At 53.8% G+C, this 25869-nt stretch overlaps 1 protein-coding gene across 2 annotated transcripts in view; it reads right to left on the bottom strand.

The window, feature by feature from the left end:
* Positions 1-25502, bottom strand: part of LOC133356836 (inter-alpha-trypsin inhibitor heavy chain H4-like) — a 40068-nt gene extending 14566 nt beyond the window's left edge. The window contains exons 1-11 of one of the 2 annotated variants that reach the window (XM_061574552.1): positions 25238-25502; positions 23114-23277; positions 21455-21565; positions 19314-19418; positions 16888-17030; positions 15506-15675; positions 14479-14595; positions 13387-13558; positions 11446-12285; positions 4292-4366; positions 2064-2306 (exon numbers count right to left, since the gene is read on the bottom strand). In XM_061574552.1, the coding sequence (XP_061430536.1) occupies positions 2064-2306; positions 4292-4366; positions 11446-12285; positions 13387-13558; positions 14479-14595; positions 15506-15675; positions 16888-17030; positions 19314-19418; positions 21455-21565; positions 23114-23277; positions 25238-25321 (2224 nt within the window). In that variant the 5' untranslated portion in view covers positions 25322-25502. The remainder of the gene's footprint in view (positions 1-2063; positions 2307-4291; positions 4367-11445; positions 12286-13386; positions 13559-14478; positions 14596-15505; positions 15676-16887; positions 17031-19313; positions 19419-21454; positions 21566-23113; positions 23278-25237) is intronic. The other variant, XM_061574553.1, reaches the window with a different exon arrangement.
* Positions 25503-25869: the final 367 nt, after the last annotated feature.

The raw sequence follows: 25869 nt of genomic DNA, 5'->3' as shown, positions 1-25869 counted from the left end.
GTGTGTGTGAATGGGTCGGGGTGCGTGGGTGAATGGGTCGGGGTGTGTGGGTGAATGGGTCGGGGTGTGTGTGTGAATGGGTCGGGGTGTGTGGGTGAATGGGTCGGGGGGCGTGTGTGAATGGGTCGGGGTGTGTGGGTGAATGGGTCGGGTGCGTGTGTGAATGGGTCGGGGGTGTGTGGGTGAATTGGGTCGGGGTGTGGTGTGTGTGAATGGGTCGGGGTGTGTGGCTGAATGGATCGGGGTGCGTGTGTGAATGGGTCGGGGTGTGTGGGTGAATGGGTCGGGGTGTGTGTGTGAATGGGTCGGGGTGTGTGGGTGAATGGGTCGGGGTGCGTGTGTGAATGGGTCGGGGTGTGTGGGTGAATGGGTCGGGGTGTGTGGATGAATGGGTCGGGATGCGTGGGTGAATGGGTCGGGGTTCGTGGTTGAATGGGTCGGGGTGTGTGTGTGAATGGGTCGGGGTGCGTGGGTGAATGGGTCGGGGTGCGTGTGTGAATGGGTCGGGGTGTGTGGGTGAATGGGTCGGGGGTGTGTGTGTGAATGGGTCGGGGTGCGTGTGTGAATGGGTCGGGGTGCGTGGGTGAATGGGTCGGGGTGCGTGTGTGAATGGGTCGGGGTGTGTGGGGTGAATGGGTCGGGGTGCGTGTGTGAATGGGTCGGGGTGTGTGGGTGAATGGGTCGGGGTGTGTGGGTGAATGGGTCGGGGTGCGTGGGTGAATGGGTCGGGGAGCGTGGGTGAATGGGTCGGGGTGTGTGGGTGAATGGGTCGGGGAGCGTGGGTGAATGGGTCGAGATGCGTGGGTGAATGGGTCGGGGAGCGTGGGTGAATGGGTCGGGGAGCGTGTGTGAATGGGTCGAGATGCGTGGGTGAATGGGTCGGGGTGCGTGGGTGAATGGGTCGGGGAGCGTGGGTGAATGGGTCGGGGTGCGTGGGTGAATGGGTCGGGGAGCGTGGGTGAATGGGTCGGGGTGTGTGGGTGAATGGGTCGGGGTGTGTGGGTGAATTGGTCGGGGTGCGTGTGTGAATGGGTCGGGGTGCGTGGGTGAATGGGTCGGGGAGCGTGGGTGAATGGGTCGGGGAGCGTGGGTGAATGGGTCGGGGTGTGTGTGTGAATGGGTCGGGGTGTGTGGGTGAATGGGTCGGGGAGCGTGGGTGAATGGGTCGGGGTGCGTGGGTGAATGGGTCGGGGTGTGTGTGTGAATGGGTCGGGGTGTGTGGGTGAATGGGTCGGGGTGAGTGTGTGAATGGGTCAGGGTGCGTGTGTGAATGGGTCGGGGTGCGTGGGTGAATGGGTCGGGGTGTGTGGGTGAATGGGTCGGGGTGTGTGTGTGAATGGGTCGGGGTGTGTGGGTGAATGGGTCGGGGTGCGTGGGTGAATGGGTCGGGGTGCGTGGGTGAATGGGTCGGGGTGTGTGGGTGAATGGGTCGGGGTGCGTGTGTGAATGGGTCGGGGTGTGTGTGTGAATGGGTCGGGGTGTGTGTGTGAATGGGTCGGGGTGTGTGTGTGAATGGGTCGGGGTGTGTGTGTGAATGGGTCGGGGTGCGTGGGTGAATGGGTCGGGGTGTGTGGGTGAATGGGTCGGGGTGCGTGGGTGAATGGGTCGGGGTGTGTGGGTGAATGGGTCGGGGTGTGTGGGTGAATGGGTCGGGGTGCGTGTGTGAATGGGTCGGGGTGTGTGGGTGAATGGGTCGGGGTGTGTGGGTGAATGGGTCGGGGTGCGTGGGTGAATGGGTCGGGGTGTGTGGGTGAATGGGTCGGGGTGCGGTGTGTGAATGGGTCGGGGTGTGTGGGTGAATGGGTCGGGGTGCGTGTGTGAATGGGTCGGGGTGCGTGGGTGAATGGGTCGGGGTGCGTGTGTGAATGGGTCGGGGTGTGTGGGTGAATGGGTCGGGGTGCGTGTGTGAATGGGTCGGGGTGTGTGGGTGAATGGGTAGGGGTGTGTGTGTGTGTACAGCCAGCGTGTGTAAGCCAATGTGTGTGTGTGTGTGGAGCCAGTGCCTGTGTGTGTAAGCCAGCGCGCGTGTGTGTGTAGCGTCAGTTTCTGAGCGTGATCGTTACCATCAATCGTGTCGAAGGATGGAAGCCCTGGAGACAACATTGGAGGAGAAGCACCTCCAGGGACTGAAAAGAGTTGAGGTCCAGGTGGGCCCCTCTGCCCGAAGCTGCCGTAGCCGATGTTGTGCGACGTTGGTGGAGAATGCACTCGTGACCGACTGCTGCCGGGGTGGCTGGCGATGTGCCCGCTGCCGGAGAGCCAGCGGCCGCTTTGCCTGCCGACGTGTTTACTCGATCCTCCCCGAGCTGACGAAAAAACACGGTGCATTGAAAGCCGGGAGGGGAGAGGGGGGACACGGCAAATTGGGAGAGATGCTCAACCTGACACCCTCTCGATCATCGCTTCCTTCTGCTAGATCCCAAGAGTTGTTGCGTTCTTGAGACCCGAGATGACATCCAAAGGAACCGCTATTACAGCACTGTCATCATCATCATCACCACCACCACCACCTCAGCTCTTCTCTTCCCTTTTGGTCGTCAGTCTCTGGTTGCCACTCCTATGCCCGTCTCGGTATCTTTCCCACCTCCAACCCTACACGCATGTGATGGTGGTGGTGATGAGACTGTAATAGCGGTGTTGTGATGTTTACTACCTCGCCTGGTATGGAGGAGGTTGTGGGTTTGATCCCGACCCTGACGCCTGCTATATATTTGGAGTTGGCGTGTCTCTCTCATCATCATCATCATCACGGTGGCTAGGAGATGTCAACTACCTCGCCTGGTATACAGGAGGTCGTGAGTTCAATCCCGACCCTCACGCCTGCTGCTGTATATTTGGAGTCTGCGTGTCTCTCTCTCATCATCATCATCATCACGGTGGCTAGGAGATGTTAACTACCTCGCCTGGTCTACAGGAGGTCGTGGGTTCTATCCCGACCCTGACGCCTGCTGCTGTATATTTTGAGTTTGCGTGTCTCTCTCTCTCTCCCCGTGGTCGTGTGGATTTTTTCTTCAGGTCCTCCGGTTTTTTCGCCCCACGTTTAGCAACGTGCATCAAAGTTAATTATATCATTTTTCCGCTATATATTTCCACGTGAAAAGCCACTTTTCTGAGCTATCATTTGTGGCCAGGTCGCTTCTGAAAATAAGTTAAGACATCAGTGGCCTTTGCCTGGTAGGGTGGGGATTGTTTAGTGTTGTATTTGTCTGCGTTTGTGTGATTTGTTTACTTTTCTTGTACTTTGCACTAATATCGTGTTTCTGTAACTGTTTGTTGTTTGAACGTTCGTACCCCGTGCCCCAACTGGACATCTGTGAAAAAGAGCTTCATAGGTCATCGGATTCCTCCAGCATAAATAAATATTCTGCTTCTGTGTCACACCTATCACAACCCTCTTCCTGCTTGCATTCACTCCAAACTCCTTGCCTCATTCAAACCCCCAAGTCACCTACCTCATTCTCCTCCACCCCGTGCATCTCCCTACCCCACCACGACCTTCCTTGCACAATGACGATCCCAAGCTGTAACACGCCGGCACCGCGCACTGTCCGCTCGTTCTCGCCGGGAGAGAGAGCGAGAGGAGAGAGGCGCGAGGGGCAACCACAGACGAGCGGGAAGGCAGCGGCAGCCACGCCGCCCCAAATTCCCCCCCCCCGCCCGCCTGCCCGCCCAAGCTCTGTAGTCCTCTATATATGACGGTGTTATCAGCTGATTAGTCCACGTGGGAGTTTCCATGTGGGAGTAAACCGGAACACCCAGAGAAAACCCACACGTGCAAGGGGGCAACACTATCCCATGCGGACGGAACAGGTTGGGTTTCACATTTTCCGTGCCGCATCCTCATTGCGACCCACGGTACGGCAGCTCCTTTGACGCCCGCGGGAAGGGAGTTTCACGGCGCTTGTGTCATCCACCAACCCTCGCTGCCTCCACGGTGCCGGATTACAGGCCATGTGCGCCACCGCCAAAACACAAAGACACCGAAGCCGGGCCATCGAGCGAAGCTGCCTTGTGTCCTGTCACCCACCTCCCCGGCGGGTACTCCGCACGGTTAGACTCAGCCGGTTGTCGGACTTACACATTTCCACGGCCAATTATAGTCGTCCCTCCGTAGGATGACGACTGCCGATGTCCCGCAATGTGCTTCTCATTTTGTCTCCCCCCCCCCACCCCCACGCCAGGGGAGATGACGGATAAGGGGTCGGTGTGGCAAGCATCATGGCGTCGGGGACCGAGAGCAGTGGGCACAGCGAGCCGCGCCAAGGATTGTGTCGCGCCGCTGGTGAGGCACCTGGCAAGAGCAGCTTGGTGTTGTGGGCCGGGGCGACGGGGCGATCGACCACATCATCGGCGGTGGCGGCGGCGCCTGCGGACGGATTCGCAGGGGGGCGACACGTTGCGAGGGCGGCACTTACCCGGCACTCGCTTTAACGACAGCCCCCCGTGACCAAACATGGAATTACTTTCGACTAAGCTATCAGGTAGGTAATTAACGATTGTTAATAATCAACGTTTTTGGGTTAGATCGCGTTATTTATAAATGTGTCGTAACCCTCCACCACCCGACACGGCCAATCAGCAAAAAAAGTGTCACGTGGACAAAAGACAAATAGTTCACTGGTTTAGCCCACCGGTGTGTTGAAGCGTGAAACCACAACATTTACAATTTTTTTGAGTACGACGTTTCGCTGGTAATTGCGATTTAAAGGTTTTTATTAACTTCTCAGCGGGTACAAGGAAAACCAAAGAGAGTACCGAAAACCACTCCTTCCCGGACGCCCCGGTTGGCCCCTTCGAGCCTCCGTCACATCCGCGGGCTCCACCCACATACAATGCAACAAAAAAAGCTCGCCGCCATAACGCACACCGCCCCGTTCCCCTTATTTACATTCATCACCACCATTCACCCATGCGCTGCTCCATCACATCGCCTTCCCCCGATCGAACACGTACATTCCTCGCCCTACACGACTTAGCAGGCCGGCTAAAATGTGCATGGCCATCCTTCACTATCCCTTCCCTATACCCGCTGGTCCCCTCGCTACCCCACCCCGGGTAGGGGCCACTTCCACTTCACACCTGCGGCCTTTTATCCCAGCCTAACCCGGTCTACTTCCATCACCCTTTCTAGCAACTTCCTTGCCCAGTAGCACACCTCCAACGGTGATATAGGGGACCCATCCAACTCTTTTCTGCGAGCTCCCCACAAGGCCTCCTTTGTCGCGCCTATTATGGCCCACGTTCGATCTCTGTCATCTCCCCGCACCTCCCTTAAGACTCCCCACATAATGTCCCGACTTATCACCTGCGACGGGTAAAACCAGGACAACAGCGGACTGCTCAGTCTCCACACCTCCTGTGCGAAGGGACACCTCACCATGACGTGCACCGCGTCCTCATCTGTGTTGCAGCCCCTCGGGCATTTGGGCGAACGTGCCATTCGGCGAGAAAACATGAAGCCCCTCGTCTCCAATCTATCCCACACCGCCAACCAGGACAGATCTCTCTGTTCTTTTGTGAGCGCCGTTGATGAAGTGTTCCTCCACACTTGACGGTACATAGTCCTCTTCGCGCCCATCACCCCCTCGCAGGCCTCCCCTTCGTTTACTTTGGCCAATACCTCCTTGGAGTTCCACGGTCCCCCTCTCTGACTCAAATTGTACTCTTTTATGTAGTCACCCACCGCCGCATTCAGCCATCCTTGTGGCCAGGCCAAGGGCGTGCCCGCCGGTAATTGGGTCATCCCAAGCCCCCTCAGGAGCCACATCAGGCGATACCTTAAATAACATGCGGCCTTCCCCCGGGGCTCTTCGGAAAAGAATAACCTCAAAGTGTTGCACACAAAAATTGAGGACAGCACACGTGCAATATTTGGGGCACCCTTCCCCCCGTTCTCGACACGTTTACACATCACCACTCTCTTCACTCTATCCATCCCGCCTCCCCAAATGAATTTAAACAACATCGATTGCAGGATTCTTGCCTCCCTCCTACCTGGCGGGTATACATATGCGAGGTAGTTGAGTGTTGGTAAAACCACCACCCTCACTACCAGAATCCTCCCTTCCATCGTGAGCCGTCTCCCGGCCCACTTGCCTAACTGTCCCTTTACCTGCTTTATCCTCCCGTCCCAGTTTCGTTCTGCCGACCTTTCTCGGCAAAAGGACACTCCCAAGACCTTGACTTCCTCCGTCTTTATCCCCAACTCAGGCGGCCGACCCTCAAATAGTCTCGGGTCCCCGAAGGCCATCAATTCGCTCTTCCTCGCATTCACCTTCAAGCCGGAGGCCAGGCCGAAGCGGTTTGTCTCCTTCATGGCCCCCCACACTGATGCCACGTCCCTACAGAGCACGACTACGTCATCCATATATAGCGCCACCTTCCCCTGTTCCTTATTCCCGGGGATGGTCACTCCCTTAATCTCCTCATTGTTTCTTATTGCCTGTGCAAGGGGTTCCATACACATTACAAATAGAACCGCGGACATCGGGCACCCCTGTCTCACCCCTGACTCTACTGGAATTGTCCCCGAGAGCTCCCCATTTATCAGTAGTCTGGTCTTGAGCCCTTGGTAAAGACGCCTCACCCAATCGACCAAGGGTCCCCTCACTCCTATTTTTTCCAACACTGCGAACATATACTCGTGCGAGAGGCGGTCGAAAGCCTTCTCAAGATCCAGGCTAAGAAGCCCTAGGGGGCATCCCCTCTCGCCTTCTACCTCTATTGCCTCCCTTAATAAAATCAGGGAGTCCGAAATCCTTCTTCCTGGCACCGCACACGTCTGGTCGGGTTCGATTACTCCCTCCACCACCTTCCCCAGTTGCGTCGCAGCTATTTTTGCCATAATCTTGTAGTCCGAGTTCAGGAGCGTAACTGGACGCCAGTTTCCCAACTCTCTCCGGTCCCCCTTCTTATACATCAGTATGATGAGCCCCTCACACATTTCTTCTGGCACCAGTCCACCCTCCAGCATTTCCCTATACATCTGCAGCATGTCCCCTTTCATTAAATCCCAGAATGTAATATAGAATTCTGCTGGAATTCCATCCAGTCCTGGCGTCCTATTCTTATTCTGCCTCCTCACTGCCTCCTCCACTTCCTCCATCTGGATCCTCCCTCCCAGTACCTCTGGGTTCTTAACCTCATGTCTTAGCTCCCCTAGTAGTGCCTCCCTTATTCCCTTATCCGTTCCTTTCCTCCCATACAACTCCCCATAGTACTCCTCCGCTATCTCTATTATACCCTCTGTCGTTGCCTGCCTGCCTCTGACCGGACTCACCAATTCCCTAAGTGTGTTGTCTCCTGCCTTGCATTTCTTAAAGAAGAAACTCGTACATTTCTCTCCCTGTTCCGTTGCCCTGACCCTTGCCCTGTATGCCATTTGTTTGACTCTTTTCTCCAATACCGAGGATAACCTTCCCTTCAATCTTCGTATATCCTCACCCACCGGGAATCCCAGCTCAAGTAACCTGTGCTTCTTCTCGATTCTAGCGTTCCACAGCTGCAGTTCCCTGTTTACACTCCTCCTTCTACTATGTGTCTGGAAGAGGGCCTTTATCCGTCCCTTCACCATGCTCCACCACTCCACCCTCGTGGCAAAGCATTCCTGCAGGGTCGTCCAGTCTTTGTACTTCCTTACAAAGTCTTCCACAACCCTTCTGTCTTCCAACAGGCTCACATTCATTTTCCAGGTTCCCTTCCCCATCTTCAGGCCACCTGGAATACCGAGCTTTGCCTTCACCAAATTGTGATCTGACAAGGGGAAGGGTTCCAGGTCTGCTCCATCCACCTTCACATTGGCAGACACAAAGATGAAATCTATTCGTGATTGCCTTCTACCACCCTTATCCGACCACGTGTATCCCGGTCTCACCGGGTGTACCTTTCTGAAGGTGTCAGTCATTTTAAAATCCTCTATCAGCTCCTTCAACTTCCTAGAGGAAGGATCGAGCCTCCTCCTCCCAGCCACCGATAATAGGTCTGCCAGGCACAACAGGCAGTTAAAATCACCCCCCATTATGACTTGCCGTCTCGTCACGAGTAGGGTCGCTACATTATTCCATAGGTCCACTCTTTCTGTGCACGTCGTGGGGGCGTACACATTTATTAGTCTCAGGTTTGCCTCTCCATAAGACACGTCCACATAATGGAGGCGGCCCGGGATCACCTCTTGGGACCCGACTATCTGTATACCCCTCCTGCCTAGGAGGGTAACCACCCCCGTGCATCGATTTTCATTACTCCCGGACCAAAAGTAGTAGCCATCCCAGCTCTCCAACAGCTCCTCCCGGCCCAGGGTGTATGGTAGGTGGCATTCCTGGAGGAAGACCACCTCCCACTTGGTAGCCTGTAGCAGTTGTATTATTGCTCCTCTTCTCCCCTTTCCCTTCAAGCTCCTCACATTTACGGACGCCACAGAAAGTTCCATGTTGGAATGTGTCTCAGTCCGAAGTGGCCTTCTCCGCTCGCCCTCCGTAACCATCTTCATTCGCCAGTTCCCGCAATTTCATTTTGCCCCTTGTTCTCAAGGGTTTCCCCCTGCGCGGGCTCTCCACCATTTCCTCCATCCCCTCCCTCGAGGCCTCTGTGTCCAGCGAAGAGTCCGAGGATTCCGTGCTGCCTAAAGGGGCGCCTCTTTTTGGGGCTCTCCGTATCCTCCTTTTCCTTCCGATTGGTCCCTCCCATGTCTCGCTACCGCCTTCCTCCTGCTGTCGTTCCCCTTTTCCTTCATCCTCCTCCACCGCCTCCGCCCAGTCTTCCACGGTCGTCTCGGAGATGCTGCCCATGCCGTCGCTCCCCTCCCCCGCCAGCCCCTCTTCCTGCTCGCTCGATGTCGATTCTGCTCTTTTTGCATGCCTCTCCCTTTCTCCCCCTCCATCCGTCGCTGGTGGCTGCTGCTCAGCCACCTCCCCACGTCCTTCCCTCACCAGTTCCTTATCCGGGTCCAGTTTGGTCCCACCCCCTTCCTCATCCCTCGCTCCTCCTACCCTATACGCCCTAACCTTGTTGGCGTACGACTCCGGACAATTTTTGTACAGGTGTTCTCGGCTACCGCAGAGGTTACATTGTGCCGGAACACTGCATTCTTCTACCTCGTGGTCCAGTGCCTTGCATCTATAGCAGACTTTTGTCTTGCACACTGCAGCCAGGTGACCGCTGCCCCCACACCTCCTACACAGTTTAGGTTGTCCGGCATACACAACATATCCCCGGTTGCCTCCTATGTTCAGGGCACTCGGGATGTGTCTCAAGTTCCCTCCCTCTGTTTTCAGCCGCACCCTCCATTGCCTTGCCCCTGTCCATATCCCCACTGAGTCCCTCACCTTTTTACAGCCCGACAGTACCGAGCAGTGCTGTCTTAGCCAGACCTCCACGTCGTGGTCATGTAGGGCTTCATTGTATAGGAAAATAGTCACCACCTTCGTGTCCAGCTCTGATAACAGTTGTAGCTTCATTGACATCAATGGCTTCTCCTCCGCCTTTTCCTCGAAGCGGGTCATAAATCTTTGTAGCAGGGGGCTTGAGTTGAAGCTTACATCAAACGCCCTCCCTCCCGGCAGAGTTATCAAACAGTACAAGTCTGTCGGCTCTATTTGTAGCAAGCCCATCATTATTGACCGTACAAAGGTCGCTCGGTCGATGGTCACTTCTTCTGCTACCTCGTCCTTCATCATTACTCTGACGCAATTATGTCGTTTGACATGAGGTGGTGTCAGACTCACCCCTGCCCCGCCTCGCCATTTCCCGTCTCGTTCCCGGGGCCTCCCAGCTCCCACCGGTCCAGCGTCCACTGTCACGTTCTCCCTCCGGGCCTCCCCTTGCCCCAGGGTTGCTGGGGTCTCTCTGGCTTCATTCCACACCCTCCACTCGGGGGCCCCCGCATCTCTGCGTCCGGACACCGTACCTTTTTCTCCTCGGCCTCCCTCACCCATTCCATCAGCTCCCGCCCTCCCATCCAGTTCCTCCATCCTCTCCTTCTGCCGTGCCTCCGCCACGTTCCCCTCCATCCATCTCCCTGCCTCCTCCACGCATCCCCCTGCTGCCAGCGGGTCGGTCTGGTTGCCCCAGTCCCCTCCGGCAGCGTAGGTGGTGTCGGTGGCCCTCTGCTTTCGCCGCGTCTTCTTCTTGTCTCCTGCAGTCACCGTCTGGCCGACTCTGTCGTCCCAGGCTCCCGCAGCAGTGCAGGTGGCATTCATTTCTCTTGACGCACTCCCTGCTTCCATTTCATCTGCTGCGAGCATAAGCTGGGCTGCTCGGTCATCCCGGTCTCCTTCAGCAACTCGGGTGGCTCTCGTGGTCCTTGACTCTCGCCGTTTCCCCTCTTCGTCTGTTGCGATTTCCGTCTCCATTCTCCAGCAGTCCCCACTTCTTGGCAGCGTGGTCATCCCTGGCCACACTGTCAGGGCCCTCGCAGGCCTCGGGGCTGGTGGCTAGGTCTCACTTGAGATTCGGACGGGCTGGAAGGATCACCTCGATGCTCCTGGTGTCTCCCCTGGCGAGCCAGGGCGATTTCCCCCTCATCGGGCAATTCGCCAGAATGGTGAGGCTCTGCTCTGGCTCCCGGTCTTATATAGAGCAGCAGCAGCAGGGTGACGTCATCATTAACTCATCAACTCATCAGGTGCAACGAATTGAGGGCGGGGGGGGGGGGTTATTGTAATTATATACTAGATTAGTAATCAGGCAGTTGTTACGATGTTAGTTGTAGATTAGTAATCAGTTGTAATGTGTGTTATTGGAATTATATGCTACATTAGTAATCAGTTAATTAGTGTTTGTTTCCCCTATAAGGAATTGTAATATGTATTATTTAATAATACGCTTCCAGGCCGCACTAAGCATGTAGCTGTCTATTTATAAATAACGCGATCTAACCCAAAAACGTTGATTATGAATAATTTTGGTCGCGAAAGCCTACGTGTTAAACTAATTAACGATTGTGCTCATTTACCCAGGAAAGCCTCGCCGAGTCTCAAGGTTCTGTTTTCAAGAGGGTTCTGGAAAGTAATAGGAAAAACCCGGAAGACACCCATGGGGCGCCACGGTGGCGAGATGTTAACTATCTCGCCGGGTATGCGGGAGGCTGTCGGTTCGAGCCCGACCCTGACGCCTGCCGTCCGGGTCTTCCGGTTTTTCGCTCCACATTTAGAATCAACATCACGCGTTTAAGAGTATTTAGCTGCGATACACTGCCACGTGATGAGCCACTTCGTTGAGCTATTATTTGTGGGCAGGTCGCTTCTCAAAAGGAACTGTATAGCTGGTAAAATAGAAACTTGGTTTAGATTATAAAATAGGTGGAGAACATACGAACGCCAGGCAGAAATGCGCCCGAGTCGTGAGTTGAACTCGGGTTTCTTGCCGCGCCGGCGCGGGAATTACAAAAAGAGCCACGCTGCTGCCAGCCAACAACGCCGGGTTGGTGCTCGGTTGGGTCACACTTGCCTTCGGCCTCGACTTCGAGGGTCTTTTTCGGCTTGGGCTCATCGCCTCCCTTGTCTTGTTCACCGTCGTCTGGCACAGTCACCACCATCGACGTGAGCGGCGTCACGAACCCGTAGCGCAGCGACAGCGCCAGCGTCTCGTTGTCGAGACGCCCCTTCGTTGCATCGTCGGTCGCCGACACCTTCTCCTTCAGCAGCTGTTTGATGGTCAGGAAAGCCCACAGTCGCTCCGTGTGGCTCGGCGGCTCGGGGGGCCCGGCGGTCGGCGGCAACGGCCGCGGCGGGAACGGCCGCGGTGGGAACGGCCGCGGCCACGGTGGCACGACGCACTCCACCGCGAGTGAGGTGGGACCGCTCTCGCTCAGCCCCTCGACGGTCGCGACGAGGCTGCCCGTGTCGCCCCGCACGCGCCCCGCCACCACGATCTCCGAGCCGCTGAAGTAGTTGGGGAAGGTGCTCCGCGTGAGTGCCGCCACCTCGTTGCCGGTGTACCTGACGACGACGTTGGACAGCAGCGGCGTGCCCACCTCATCGTAGAAGCCCTTGAGCTGCAGCGTCGCGTCCACGTCCTCGAAGATCTTGCGCGCGAAGCCCGAGTTGGGCAGCGCGAGCTTCTCCAGGAAGTTGAACTCGACATCCTGGCCGAAGCCCAGGCAGTAGAGGCTGTAGAGGCCGGCGATGACCGAGCGTGCGTTCTTGATGATGACCTCCACGTTTGTCTCGCCCACCGTCGGCTGCCCGTCCGTGAGCAGGATAATGAGGGGGACGCTCATTTCCTTGCTCACCTCCTGGTATTTGAGGAGGCTCACGGCCTCGGACAGGGCATCCTTTATGTTTGTCCCTGTGGGGGGTTGTGCGTGGGGCAGAGGTCGCAAACGGGTTTTGATTCCTTACCCGTACCCGTACCCGGCCGCACCAGGGTCGCAAATGGGTACCCGTACCCGTACCCAGCCGGGTACGGGTACCTGTTCCCTACCCGTACCCTACCCGAAATGAGTGACAAACGGTTACTCACCAGTGACTCACGGCCTACCCGTACCCGTACCCGGCCGCACCAGGGTCGCAAACGGGTATCCGTACCCATACCTGGCCAGGTACGGGTAGCCGGGTATCGGGTAGGGTACGGGTATCGGGTACCCGGTTGCGACCTCTGGCGTGGGGTCACGTGCAGCAGACAAGTACGCAAAGGTAAGACGCAAAGGAGGCGGATGGTCGGGGAGGCGAGGCGGACAGGAGAAGCGAGCGCACGAGACGTGAAGTGCACACGCGAGGCAGATGGAAGGCAGGCAGACAGGAGACGCAGGACAGAGATGCACGAGACGGAGGGACGGGGGACACAGGGGAGAGGTGGGCAAGAGAAACAGAAGAGCAGACACACGCACAGGAGATAGGAGACAGACAGGAGACACTGAGCCCTACCCCGCCCCGAGCAGCCCGCCGTGTGTCTGGTTGTGTCTGATGTGGGGAGCGGTGCTGTAGTAGCAGTTAGCGCTATGCCGCGCTACGAACCAGGCAACCCGAGTTCGATTCCCACTCATGGCCAACGCCGGTAACGATAATTTGAACCAATCCTGGACCTCCCCTAGGTCGACTCGGCCTCAATTGAGTACCCGGTGCGGTGTGTAGTTAACATCGCCACTAGGGGAAACAAAGGCGGACGAGTGTGGTGCTGGCCACCCACCCCCTCGTGTACCGTTTCAGGCCATCATAGGTGCTACTTGCTAACAGCACTTGCCCCAACAGTCTGTTAAGGCTACACGGGGGATCTTTGTCTCTGTCTTTGATGCCCAGCCTACCACGGCAGAAGAAGTGTCGTGGCCACCACGTCTCGATTAGCCCGTTAGTCCTCAATAGAGAGGCTCCCGTGACTCCGACCCTCCCCCCCAACAAGGGGAACCGAGTGTCATGGTGGCTCATCTAACAACAGTGCCTGGCCCCTCACCTCCGTCTGCCACCATGGCAGAAACAAACTTCTTGGCGCCCTCGATGTTTTCAGCTGAAGCCTTCACCAGGCCTCGACTGACCCAATTTTTCACGCCGTAGGAGAAGGTCACGATGTTAAAGTGGTCCTTTGGTCTCAGGTCGCCCAGGATTTTCAGCATCGCTTCCTTTGTCTAAATGACAACGCATAATGATTAGTGATGTGCCATTAACGATTGGCTTCCGGTTTTGCATTGGCTTCCGGTTGAGGAACGAATACGTTAAAAGATATCACTCATTACACACAAATTGCTTGTCACAAATGAACCACAATACCTTGCTGATCTCATCAAAGAGCATAAACCATCACGTGGAATCTGGTCATCCTTGTAGCAGCTTTTGGCTGTCCATTGAACAAAGACAGTCAGCGCATCGCACGCTTTCAAATGCGCTTCTGTGGCTGTCTGGAACGCTCTTCCTTCCGATATTAGGAAGCCACTGGAGCTATAGACTTTTGAATCTGGATTGAAAACGAATTTCTTTAGAACTGACTTTTGCATTTAGTTTTGATGCCCTTGCCTGCACCTGCCATTCGCACGGTTGGCTACATACGATGCGAAAGAAGTTCAACATACATACGTACAATTAGAGTTTGGCTTCATGGGGGTGGACGCCGGGAGGACCCGGAGAAAGTCCGTCACACACACGAGGGGATAACTCTCAACATACGGATTAAATTCACAACCTGACTCAAACCAGTGAGTTAGCCAAATCTGTGGCCCACACCCATTGCTCTACTGCCATTTACCAACACCTCGAAGCACTCTTCGCGACAGGGCCAGCGGGAAAGGGCTGTCTCCTACCGTATGGACCAAATCACTTGGCGGAATCTCAGACGTAGCTTTGTTATATCCGCTTTCACGAGCCGCTCTCTGACACAAAGTGCTTCGCTGCTCCGCGAGACATACGAACGGACTATTCCTTTCATGGCATTAACACGGAGAGCACAGTTAGGCTAGAATTAGGGAAAAAGTACAACGTATTTTCGCTTTAAGTGTTACATTGAACATCCTCCATCAGGTATCCCTTGTCCCATGCTGTCTCGGCGTCTCACCTGCTTAATCTTGGTCCCGTCCATCGACCCGCTCACGTCTATCACAAACACGATGCTCTTCGGCAAAGCGCTCAGCCGTTTTGGCGCAAAGAAGTGCGCAAAGTAGCCGTTCACTATCTGAAATTCAAGGACACGGCAAGTGCCACATTCACCACGTGCAGGACACACACAAGGTTTCGGGGCGACGTACACACCCGCACGCTGATCCAGCACTTTGGCAACACGTGTCGGTGGATCGGGGAAATATTTTTTTAAACTCTGAACCCCCCACTGGGGTGTGGGGTGGTTAGGCGTTAAGCAGTCCGTGGCCCGTGGTTGCTGATTTGTGAGCGGTGCGTGAATACGTAATCTGTGATTGGTAAATGGTACATCGCCTCTGATCGGTGATTAGTGAGTGGTTCGTGATTTTTGGTCAATGATTAGTGGGCGGTTCGTGAATTTTTGGTAGTGATTGGTGAGTGGTTCACGGTTTGTGATTGGCGAGTGGTTCATGATTCATGGTCCATCATTGGTGTGTCCATGATGCGCGGGTGGCGAGTGGTTCAAGTTTGACTGCGAGTGTATCGTTATTGATGGTCCATCATTGGTGAGTGGCTCATGATTCATGATCCGCGAGTGGCGAGCGGTTCAAGTTTGACTGTGAGTGTATAGTTATCGATGGTCCATCATTGGTGAGTGGCTCATGGTCCATAATCCGCGAGTGGCGAGCGGTTCAAGTTTGACAGTGAGTGTATCGTTATTGATGGTCCATCATTGGTATGTCCATGATGCGCGAGTGGCGAGCGGTTCGAGTTTGACTCTGAGTGTATCGTTATTGATGGTCCATTATTGATGAGTGGCTCATGGTCCACGATCCGCGAGTGGTGAGCGGTTCGAGTTTGACAGTGAGTGGATGGCGATTCGAGGTCTGCGAGTGGCGATTTGAGGTCTGTGAGCGGCAATTCCCTTCGTGGTTCGTGGTCGTGTTGCGATTATTATTATCGGTTGGGTTGTTCTCCCTCTCTCTCTCTCGGGCCCGCGTCCCCACCTCCAATTCCCCGGCCTCCTCCGTTCGCTCCACGTCGTAGCGGACGATGAAATCTCCGAGGACTCCATCCTCCGCCAGCGCCAGCTGCTGCTCCACGCTCGGCTGAAACCGCACGACCACCGAGGTGGCCGTGCGCACGATGGAGGTGGCAGGCGGAGGCTTCGCGTCAACTGCAGAGGGGTAATCACAACACCACGTGCATTAATTATCGTCATCGTCTTCATCATCATCTTCATCTTCGTCATCATCAGGGCCCTCCTGAAAACGAGTCATTAGACCCAATGATAATCTGGGAGAAAATCATGGTTTTTCTTTTTGTAAACGTTTCTGGGCACCAGGACAGTCTTTAAAAAAACAGGTTTATCCGTCCAAGACCAGGACGTTTGGTAGCTCCTTAAGTTACGAGACATGGGCACTTGATGCAGGATGTCCAACGTGAGATCTGAAGGGGGCTGCGATCCAGATGTATGGAGCGCGACATCAAACAACACCTTACACTACTATCTGCACATCTAAGGAGGTACCATCATTATTGCGCCTCCATTTCAACAAAATCGTGATCATCATCATCATCATCAGCTATTATCTACAAATGGATGAAGGCCTCCCGAAGCCGCTGCTCTCTCTCAAGATTCCAGGATGCAACAATCCACCCAGCTCCTGCACATGAGCTGATGCCATCCGCTCCATCTCCACAGCGGACGCTCCTTCATTCTCCTGAGCATGGTCCGTCCCTTGGCTGCCACTCCATTGGCTGTTCGTCCCTTATAAGTAAAGTGGCCTGCGCCAAGCCCACTCACGTGTGATGGAGCGCCGCACTCGAAGACACTGGCGGAACCATCCACCGCATCAGAAGGTCAACAGGTGTATTCGCTCGTCTCCGTCACACGTGTAACATTAAAGACAAGCCATGGTCGTGAGACTGTGGTCATGCAAACCAAGCTATGAGCCACACAGTAAACACACTGTGGGTTTACTGTGTGTGGGTTTACTGTGTGTGGGTTTACTGTGTGTGGGCTTACCATGCTCCTTAAATGGAGGAACAGCAAAACGACACGAACTCTCTCTCTCTCCTTAAGCCCTCTCGTCGTGGCCAAGCAGACGTCGACATCGGCATTTAGCTCCCGAGCCACGTTCAGTGCCATCGTGCGCAAAAACAGTATCGAATTTAACCAGCGGATGGAATGAAACCGAGTGACAACACCCGACCCGAGCTGGTGGCTTCCACTGCGTAAGGCACTGGCAACAACGTCCAGGCTTCACTCCTCTTGCACCCCAGGGCACGCGCCCCACCGTGCTGACGACAACGACGGTGCCGAGGTCGTGTTGGGGTGCTCGCACGGGAGGGAGGGAGGGAGGCCTTCCTCAACCACCGCACTCACCACCGACGTCATTGGTGATGAGGTTGCTGGTGCGGAGAGGAGGCACGGTGATCCGGGACAGCCCGGCCTTCTCCTCGATGGACACCTCCACCGTGAGGTTGTCCACTGTCTGCTGGGGACGCACGCTCACCACGTGCTCGTACCTGGAGGGACCGACGGTTCGCCTTTTATTACCGCGCAGTCGGCGAGTTCGGGTCTAGCCGAGAATCCGGTTGCCTGCTGTGTGTGCCGAGGACTAGGGGTGCCACGGTGACGTGATGTTAACTACCTCGCCTGGTATACAGGAGGCCGTGGGTTCAATCCCGACCCTGATACCTGCTGTATACTGCGAGTTTGCATTTTCTTCTCGTGGAATTTTCTCTGGGCCATTCGGGTTTTGCCTCCACATGCGTTAAGAGTATGTGGCTGCTGTACATTGCCACGCGATAAGCAACAATTTTGGCCACGTTGCATCCGAAAGAGAGCTACGTAGCTCAGTGATCCTTACTTGGCGAAGTAAAACATTGTTTAATAGTTTTAGTTTAAAACCTGCAGTCAGTGGGCGACAGAGCCTTCGGTAGCAGCCAGGAGCCTTGTCTGTGGGGCAATGCTCTTCCCCAGGACATCACCAGGGACTCCTGGTCGGTGGAGTCTTTCGGGCCCCCCGTTTTAGAATGTATCTCTTCTCGCTGGTACGTACCACCTGTCCGTGGAGGCTCCGTGCCTTCTACATCGTTTAAAAAAAAATAGTTTTTTACACCATTGGAACCTCATTTGCCAGTTTACTGGCAAATGAGGTTCCAATGGTGTAAATGCTTACCCCGAGCTCTCATACTCTGATGGTGCATTGTCTTTGAGTTGTGCGCCTTTTGGCGTCATCTGGTCCAACACCGATGGAGACTAGGCTCTAAGGAAAGCTGCCTCGGGTGTGGACCAATCACCTTCAAGGACAGTGCATATATTATCAGAGTTATGTTTTTTGTTTGCATTATGACTGCAGGTATTGTGGTCTATGCAAACATGACTCCTTGTAAAAAAGGTGTCAGTTTTGTTGCCAGATAGAAGGGTAAAAAAAACAATTATCATTTTTAGTTTTATTCGCCAATATATTTGTGAGCGGTCGTTCACGGTTTGGCACTTCTCTGTAGAGCGCCGTGAGGCCTTGCCCGTGAATGGCGCCACAGAGTAACCGAGCCTTGGTTTGGGGGTCCGTGATTGACTTGGCGGTTGTGCGGCGTGGCTCGCTGTGGTGTCGGGGTGACGGTGAGCAGTGGGAGTGAGGCGATGGTGAAGGAGGTAAGGCTGCCAAACCCTGAGCCGCAAGGAGATTAGCCTTGCTGATGTCGTCAAGGAGCGTGAAGCATCACGCAAACTCCGGTCATCCTCGCCGCAGCAGATTTTGGCTCGCCATCGAACAAAGACGGTCACCGCAACACCGGCTTCTGCAGCCGTCTGGGACGCTCTTCCCATCTGATATTATGAAGCCACTGGAGCTACTTACTTTTAAATCATCTAGATTGGAAACGTATTTCTTTAGAACTGCTTTACGTGTCTTGTTTGATGTCCTTCCCCCGCACCTCCGAATAACATGGTTGAATACGTACGGTGCTAAAGAAGTCCATAATACGTGCATTCGTGTGGTAGGCTGCCGAGCATTTAACCCTACCAAATTTCAAAAGCGAATTACTCTCCGCTCTGTGATCTTCCGTAATTTGTTTGCACCGGGAAATTTCCAGCTTGAAAACCACCATGCGGGGACCGAATCGGAAAAGTCAACGGCTGAAATCAGTACGGTTGGCGAGTATTGGGGGGGGGGGGGCGGCGGAAAAACGATTTACAAGTAGTGAGTGGTGTTGCCCGTGGTGAGTTGGGGTCGAGTGGTGAGTTGGCAACACCGGCGGTGGGTTGTTGATGTTGCAGTGGCGGTTTTGGTGAGGTGCCGCTGCCTTCTGGTTCGTGTTGTGGTGAGTTTTTTTAGTTGTCGGCAAGTGCTTTTACGGTGAAAGTTGCGCAGGTGAGCGTCGGGGTTGAGTTGGTGAGGTGGAGGCATATGGTGATGTACTGGCGAGTGTCGTAAGCAAGTTGGGTGGTGGCATGTGCTAACGTTCTGGTGAGCATCGTGGTGAGATGGTGATGCGGTGGCATCTACTCCTGTTGTGGTGAGCATCTTGGCGAGTTGGTGGCGTGTGCTCCTGTTGTGGTGAGTTTCGTGGTGAATTGGTGATGCGGTCACGTCTACTCCTGTTGTGGTGAGTTTCGTGGTAAATTGGTGATGCGGTGGCATCTACTCCTGTTGTGGTGAGCATCTTGGCGAGTTGGTGGCGTGTGCTCCTGTTGTGGTGAGCGTCATGGTGAGTTGGTGATGCGGTGGCATCTACTCCTGTTGTGGTGAGCGTCGTGGTGAATTGGTGCCGTGTGTCACCGTGCTGGCCATGGCGCTCGCTCACCATTCCAGCTTCCGCTGCAGGAGCTCCTCATAGCTGAGGGTGAAGAGCGCACGGCTTCCAGCACCCACGTTCACGCTCACCGTGAACTTGTCCGTTTCCCTTTCTCTGCACGCGGGGGCACGGGGGTCATATCAGCATCATTGTCATCATCATTGTCATCATCGTCGTCATCATCGTCATTATCATTGTCATCATCGTCATCATCATCCTTGTCATCATCGTCATTATCATTGTCATCATCATTATCATTGTCATCATCGTCATTATCATGGTCATCATCATTGTCATCGTAATCATCGTCGTCATCATCATCATTGTCATCATTGTCATCATCGTCGTCATCATAATCGTCATTATCATTGTCATCATCGTCATTATCATTGTCATCATCATTGTCAACGTCATCATCGTAATCATCGTCGTCATCATCATCATTGTCATCATCATCGAACATCATCATCGTTATTGTCATCATCGTCGTCGTTGTCGTACTGCTGCTGCATCTTCTTCTTCCGTACGGCTGACGTAGATGCAGAGCAACGACTTCTATTTCACACTCAGGTGGTCAAGCCAAATAACCGCATCAGGAGCAGCAGAGTGGTGCATCGGTGTGATGTCTCCTTCATCTTTGTGGATCGGGCTTCGCGTCGTTATATTTTGTATCGTCTGCTGCTGCCGATTCACTGAGATGTAACGCGTAGATTTTCGCAGCAAATGTTCAGATTCATAATAGAATTTCGGGTTCAGTCACGTGGTCACGATCTGACCAAATGTGTGTCGTAACAACCCTCCACCACGCGATGCAGCCAAACAAATTAAATTGTCACGTGGTGGACTGTACACGCGTTTAACGATTGTTATTGTTATCCTTTCAGCTCGCTCGCCGCGGGTTGAGCTGACTGACGAACGATCCCCGAAGCCACATTTAGCGTTTAGGTACGAATTAAGGTTTTAAACCTGCGCCACAGCATCATAGGGAAAAGATACAGGAAGTCACCATCTCTTGTGTCACCTGACCCGGCTTCTTACATAAGTGTCTGTGACCTCACATGAACAAACCAACCCGATTAACCACTATACATTAATGTAGCCCAATCTATACACACATATATATAGAATCTATCGAGCCCAATGTTTCCTTCACGTGTGTTTGGCCATCATTCCACCTGTAACAAGAACGAGAGTGCCACCCAAGGAAAAAAAAATCCGCTAGAAAAAAAACATTCCATAAACGCAGGACCCGTCGATTTATCCCTGCGTGACCTGACCTGAGTAGTGGGCAAATAAGGTTAGTGGACAGAAGCTCACAGCTCAGCAAATGATCGCCAGCCTCGCATGCCATCTGCAAGGGGCAAAGCGATAAGGAGAGAGACAGTTAAACAGTGCGTGTGGGGCAAGGCGAGGGGAGAGAGGGGGAGTGAATTCACCGCCGTTCACCATCCATTGCGGTGAACGGATGACAACTCCGGACGTAGCCATGGTCGCGAGACTGCTGAGATCGAGTCCGGGTTTCAGCTGTGTGTATAATCGGGCGCCACGGTGGCGAGATGTTAATTGCCTCGCCTGGTATACAGGAAGTCGTGGGTTCGATCCCTACCAAAGCACCACGCTCACACCACTCACCAAGACCCAATACTACGCTCGCCAAGACCCAATACTGTGCTCGCCACGAAAGACGTTCAACATACGTATGGACGTACATCAAGAGAAATGAGAAACCGTGCATTGCCTGGGTCAGGTTGAGGCATTGGTGGGTGGATGGGTGAGTAGGTGGGTGGGTGAGTAGGTGGGTGGGTGGATGGGTGAGTAGGTGGGTGGGTGGATGGGTGAGTAGGTGGGTGGGTGGATGGGTGAGTAGGTGGGTGGGTGGATGGGTGAGTAGGTGGGTGGGTGGATGGGTGAGTAGGTGGGTGGGTGGATGGGTGAGTAGGTGGGTGGGTGGATGGGTGAGTAGGTGGGTGGGGGGGTGAATGGGTGGATGGTTATGTGGATGAGTAGGTGGGTGGGTGGGTGGATGGGTGGGGGGGTGGATGAGTGAGTGGGTGGGTGGATGAGTGAGTGGGTGGATGAGTGAGTGGGTGGGTGGGTGGATGGGTGAGTTGGTGGGTGGCTCGGGGGGGTGACATCTGTGAGGCTTTCACCTGGTAGCAACGAGCCCGGCCGACCAGCCCCGATCCACGGCCGCCGAGTACACCTGCTTGGCCTGCTCCTTCTCCTTCACAACGCCGGGGTACGTCTTGTTCCGTACCGTCCTGAGCAGCGGTGGAACACGAAACGGGGTCACCTCATCGTCCGACACGAGCGGGCCTTACAGGCTGCGTTCTCCTATAGCGGCGGCGGTCGTTGCGCTCCGGAAGAGCACAGCATGATGGAAAAAATCGCGTTGTAATAAATAATGTACAATGTAGGGCTAAAGCGCAGTCCGCGATAACACGAAAGATGCGTGACGGTAACTACTAGAATTATGTCCGTGTTTTCTTACTTCATCATCTTAACACAGCGGTCGGGAACCTATGGCTCGCGAGCCATATATGGCTCTTCCAGTGACGGCATATGGCTCCCAGACAATTTTGAGTTGAAAAAAAAAATCAGTTTGGAACTGATTTAAAAATACTTAAATAAATTTCACGGGTCACGCCTGCATGAAGCTCAACCTCACCACGTATGAATCAGACTACAAGGCCATCAGCAAAACCATGCAACACCAGAAGTCGCATTAAAAGTAAGACATATTTAACTTATTATACGTTAAAAATACTATATGGCTCTCAATGAAATATATTTAGAAATATTTGGCTTTTATGGCTCTCCCAGTCAAAAAGGTTCCCGACCCCTGTCTTAACATGTCCCATCGGCTTTGGCGAGTCTCGTTCACACCACGGTGTTAAACCACCACACAGCAGGCCACACACAGCCTTCTCCTCCTGATTCTTCTCTCGCGCACCTCCACTATCGAATTCTACCCATCGCCTTCCCCCCCTCCCCGGGTTCTTATCAGTTTGCTCAATTCAAATACGGCCACGCCTCTCGCGGCGCTCAGGATGCATTCTTGGTAAACGTCGCGCTGTGTGAAACGGCGCTGTAGGAGGTCGCTATAACGCGGTTCCAATGGAGATGCGTTACTGACAGTGCAATATATATTTGTGTACCTATCAGCCACATATGAGGGCTTCATCAGGGTATCGGGAAAAAAACTTAATGATGATACTGTAGACATCATCAATGTATTAAGGCATTTTTTATACATATAAAAAAAGTTTTGCCAGTGTCAAAGTATGAAATAATAAGAAAAGGTTTTGCCCTTTGTGACAATGAAACAGATGTTAAGATGGTCAAACACCCAATAGATTATTCCCTTTGCAAGGGATCAAGTCTGTATTAACCACACGTACTTGTGGAAAAAACATGCAAACATGCTCTGATGATAATAATAATGTATGTATTGTCTTTGAAACTGATTTGTACTGTTCACCTTATGGCGTTACCTGGTGTGACACCGGTGAGCATGTTTGTTTGCATGTTTTTGCCACAAAGTGGATGTCGTTAACGCGGACCTGATTCCTTGCGCAAAACCGATTCTTATTTTTTTCACACATCGCAATCGTCGCCCCCCACCCGCCCACCCCCTCCTGCGCAAACGGGACCCTCCCGAAAAAACGGAGACTGAAGACTCGGCGAGGCTCCCCTCCGCGTCGACGCAAGCGTAACGGCAGCGGCAAAACGTCGACAGTCGATGCGTTGTTTTGGCGACGCTGCCGCCGCTCCGCAAACCACCGACGACGGAAATAATGAAAGTTCACATGGAGAAGGCGGAGATGAAGGCGGCCTCCGGGAGCTGCACGTGGAAGGTGACCTCCTTGCCACGCGACGCCGTGTTGAGCAGCCAGCTGTTGATGGTGGTGTGGGCGTATCGCGACGTGATCCGCGACACGATGCTCATCTCCGTTATCTTCGGCGTGGCGTCCTGCAAGCAAGGATGTACGCACCACCGCAGTGAGCGAGGATCGGTCCGCGTAAAGAGAGCTGCTTCGCTCAGTGGGTCTTACCGGCTGAAATAAAGTCCCAAGTCTAAGAGAGCACCAATGTCGGGCGAAGGCCGATTGCCCGCTCTGTGCTGAATGCACACAGACTCGGCTCCTTTGTGCAGCAGTTGGAATGGAAACGTTTCATCAGACTTAACCCTTTCGATGACGTACGTGTACGTACGTCATCAGTTGTTTCGTACGTGTACGTCTCATCGTAACGGAATCAGAAGAAGACATATATTTATCGGTACGTCTTCAGGTTAGAAGGCGTACCGAGGCTCCCACAAGGCCATGCGGGAGGGTGTGTGGCACAGTTTGGCGCCCGCTATCATCGAGTGCGGTGGTCGTGTCGCGACAGTTCTCTGCGGTGAGTACAATGTCGATCAAAACGACGTCGTACAGCATGTGCACTAATCGCCACCTGTTTCCATCTGTACGGGGATGGAGTGCTGCCTCCTCGCACAAGGCATGGGTTTTCTCCAGGTGCTCCGGTTTAATCCCGCATGTATAAAAACTAATTAATTGGAACAACACCTTAATACGCAGAGAACCGCAGACCTTGGGGGGGGGGGGTGTGGATTTGGCACCGTTTTAGCGCCTGGCTGCATTTGCCACTTGTCTGCGGTTTTTTGCGCCTCCTAAGTCGTTCTTTCTCTCTCCTCGGGAGCGAGGAGCAAACAACCGTGCAGCGCGGTGTTATAAAATGTAATGATTCATGTTTAAAAAACAAACAAAAACACTTGAAAACCGTTTACGAGAATGGAGTGGCTCCACTGAGAAAGGGCATGGAATTGCAAAGTACACACGTGAAAGGGACTCGGGAAGCGGTGCCACGGTTTCGAGAAAGCTCCTGACAGCGACGTGCGAAAATGTTCGTTGCAAATTGTGTTGAGAAACAAAACCGACACGAACATAAAATGGCCAAAGTATGAGCCATGTCAGATTTAAACTATAAAAAAAACGATTAACTGTTTTTCTTTACCAGGTAAGGAACACGTGGCTCTTTTTTCAGAAGCGACCTGGCCACAAATGATAGCTCAACGAAGTGGCTTATCACGTGGAAATTTATAACAGCCGAATACTCTGAACGCGTGACGTTGATTCTAAATGTGGAGAGAAAATCCGGAGGACCCGAAGAAAAATCCACGCGACCACGGGGAGAACATGCAAACTCCAAATATACAGCAGGCGTCAGGGTCGGAATCGAACCCACGACCTCCTGTATACCAGGCGAGGTAGCTAACATCTCCTAGCCACCGTGGCGCACCATTTGTCGATGACACAGCAATAGTAACGACGAGTTGGCAATGAGCTCCAGGAAAAGATCGAAGTAGTTAAAAAAAAAGGTTGCAACTTTGGGCTCCAGTTAAATCTGAAGGTTCTGAGCTCAAAGGCAACTTGAGTGTGGCCAATAACAGCTTATGAACATACACATATCCCTCCGCCGGTTCTCCCCACTTTGTGTTCGTCGTGGGGGGCTCTTTGACCATATTTCACCACACCGATCAGTTCAAGTACAGGGGAGGGGATCGACCCAGGAGGACTGGTTTGGATATCACTCGCCAATGACGTTAGCCATGGCCGAGTATAAAACCCAGGTTGGTGGGTACGCTAACCATTGCACCACCAATGTCACCCACTGGAGTGAAGTTATTATTCCGGTTTTCCCCTCCACGTTTAGAATTAACGTCACGCGTTTAGAGTATTTGGCTGCGGCTATAAATGTCCACGTGATGATGATAAGCTGTCACCTCGTTGAAGCTGTCATTTGCGATGGCCAGGGTCGCTTCTGCAAAAAGACCTACATAGCAACTCAGTGTGGATCTTACCCGGTGAAAAAAAAATTGCGTAATAGTTTTAAGTAGGAGTTCAACGAACTGCGTAAATCACAACACGCACCTCATTCCCGTCGACGGGACCCGCTCCAGTCCACGTCGGCAGAGCGAGCACGAGACACAAGCCCAGCAGACGAAGTCTCGCCATGGCTCCTGGACTCTCACGTGTTGCTTTCCCCACCTCTTGCAGCGTCTCTCTCGGTTCCTACTCAAGATCGCTCGCTCGCTCGTTCGTTCGCTCCCTCTCTCTCGAGCGCGCGCACACACACACACGCGCGTGCTCGCTTCGTTTTATGGATTAGCGAACCGCGAGTACAAAGAGTGATCTGTGTGTGGGTTTTTGTTTGTGTGTGTGTGGTCACGGGGTTGGGAGGTGGGGGGGGGTGAATGTTGATTTTACATCGGCGTGGGGATTGCACACGTTTCCCATAAAGGGGACATGTGCTTGCTGTTTTGTCAGGAATTAAAAAAAGCCCCGCGCACGCAGTTTTAGATGGGAACGTGGACCACTGGGGATGATGGGAGCAGGAGGTGGAGTAACTGGGTCAATATTTGAGGTGAGATACCAGTCAAGGCCAACACTGGCTGCCTGCCATTCCACAACCCACGCTGTTGACAAGAAGGGCTGGATTCAGTTTGGCCGAGGGCTCAGTGCTGTTGTAGTCTTGAGGGGGGGCACCTTTGTGTGTAGATTTA

Source organism: Lethenteron reissneri, chromosome 55, assembly GCF_015708825.2.
Source record: "Lethenteron reissneri isolate LAM-NWPU_2019-01 chromosome 55, ASM1570882v1, whole genome shotgun sequence".
NCBI lineage: Eukaryota > Metazoa > Chordata > Hyperoartia > Petromyzontiformes > Petromyzontidae > Lethenteron > Lethenteron reissneri.
Note: the sequence above shows the minus strand (reverse complement) of the source record. Positions and strands in the feature narration are given on the sequence as shown.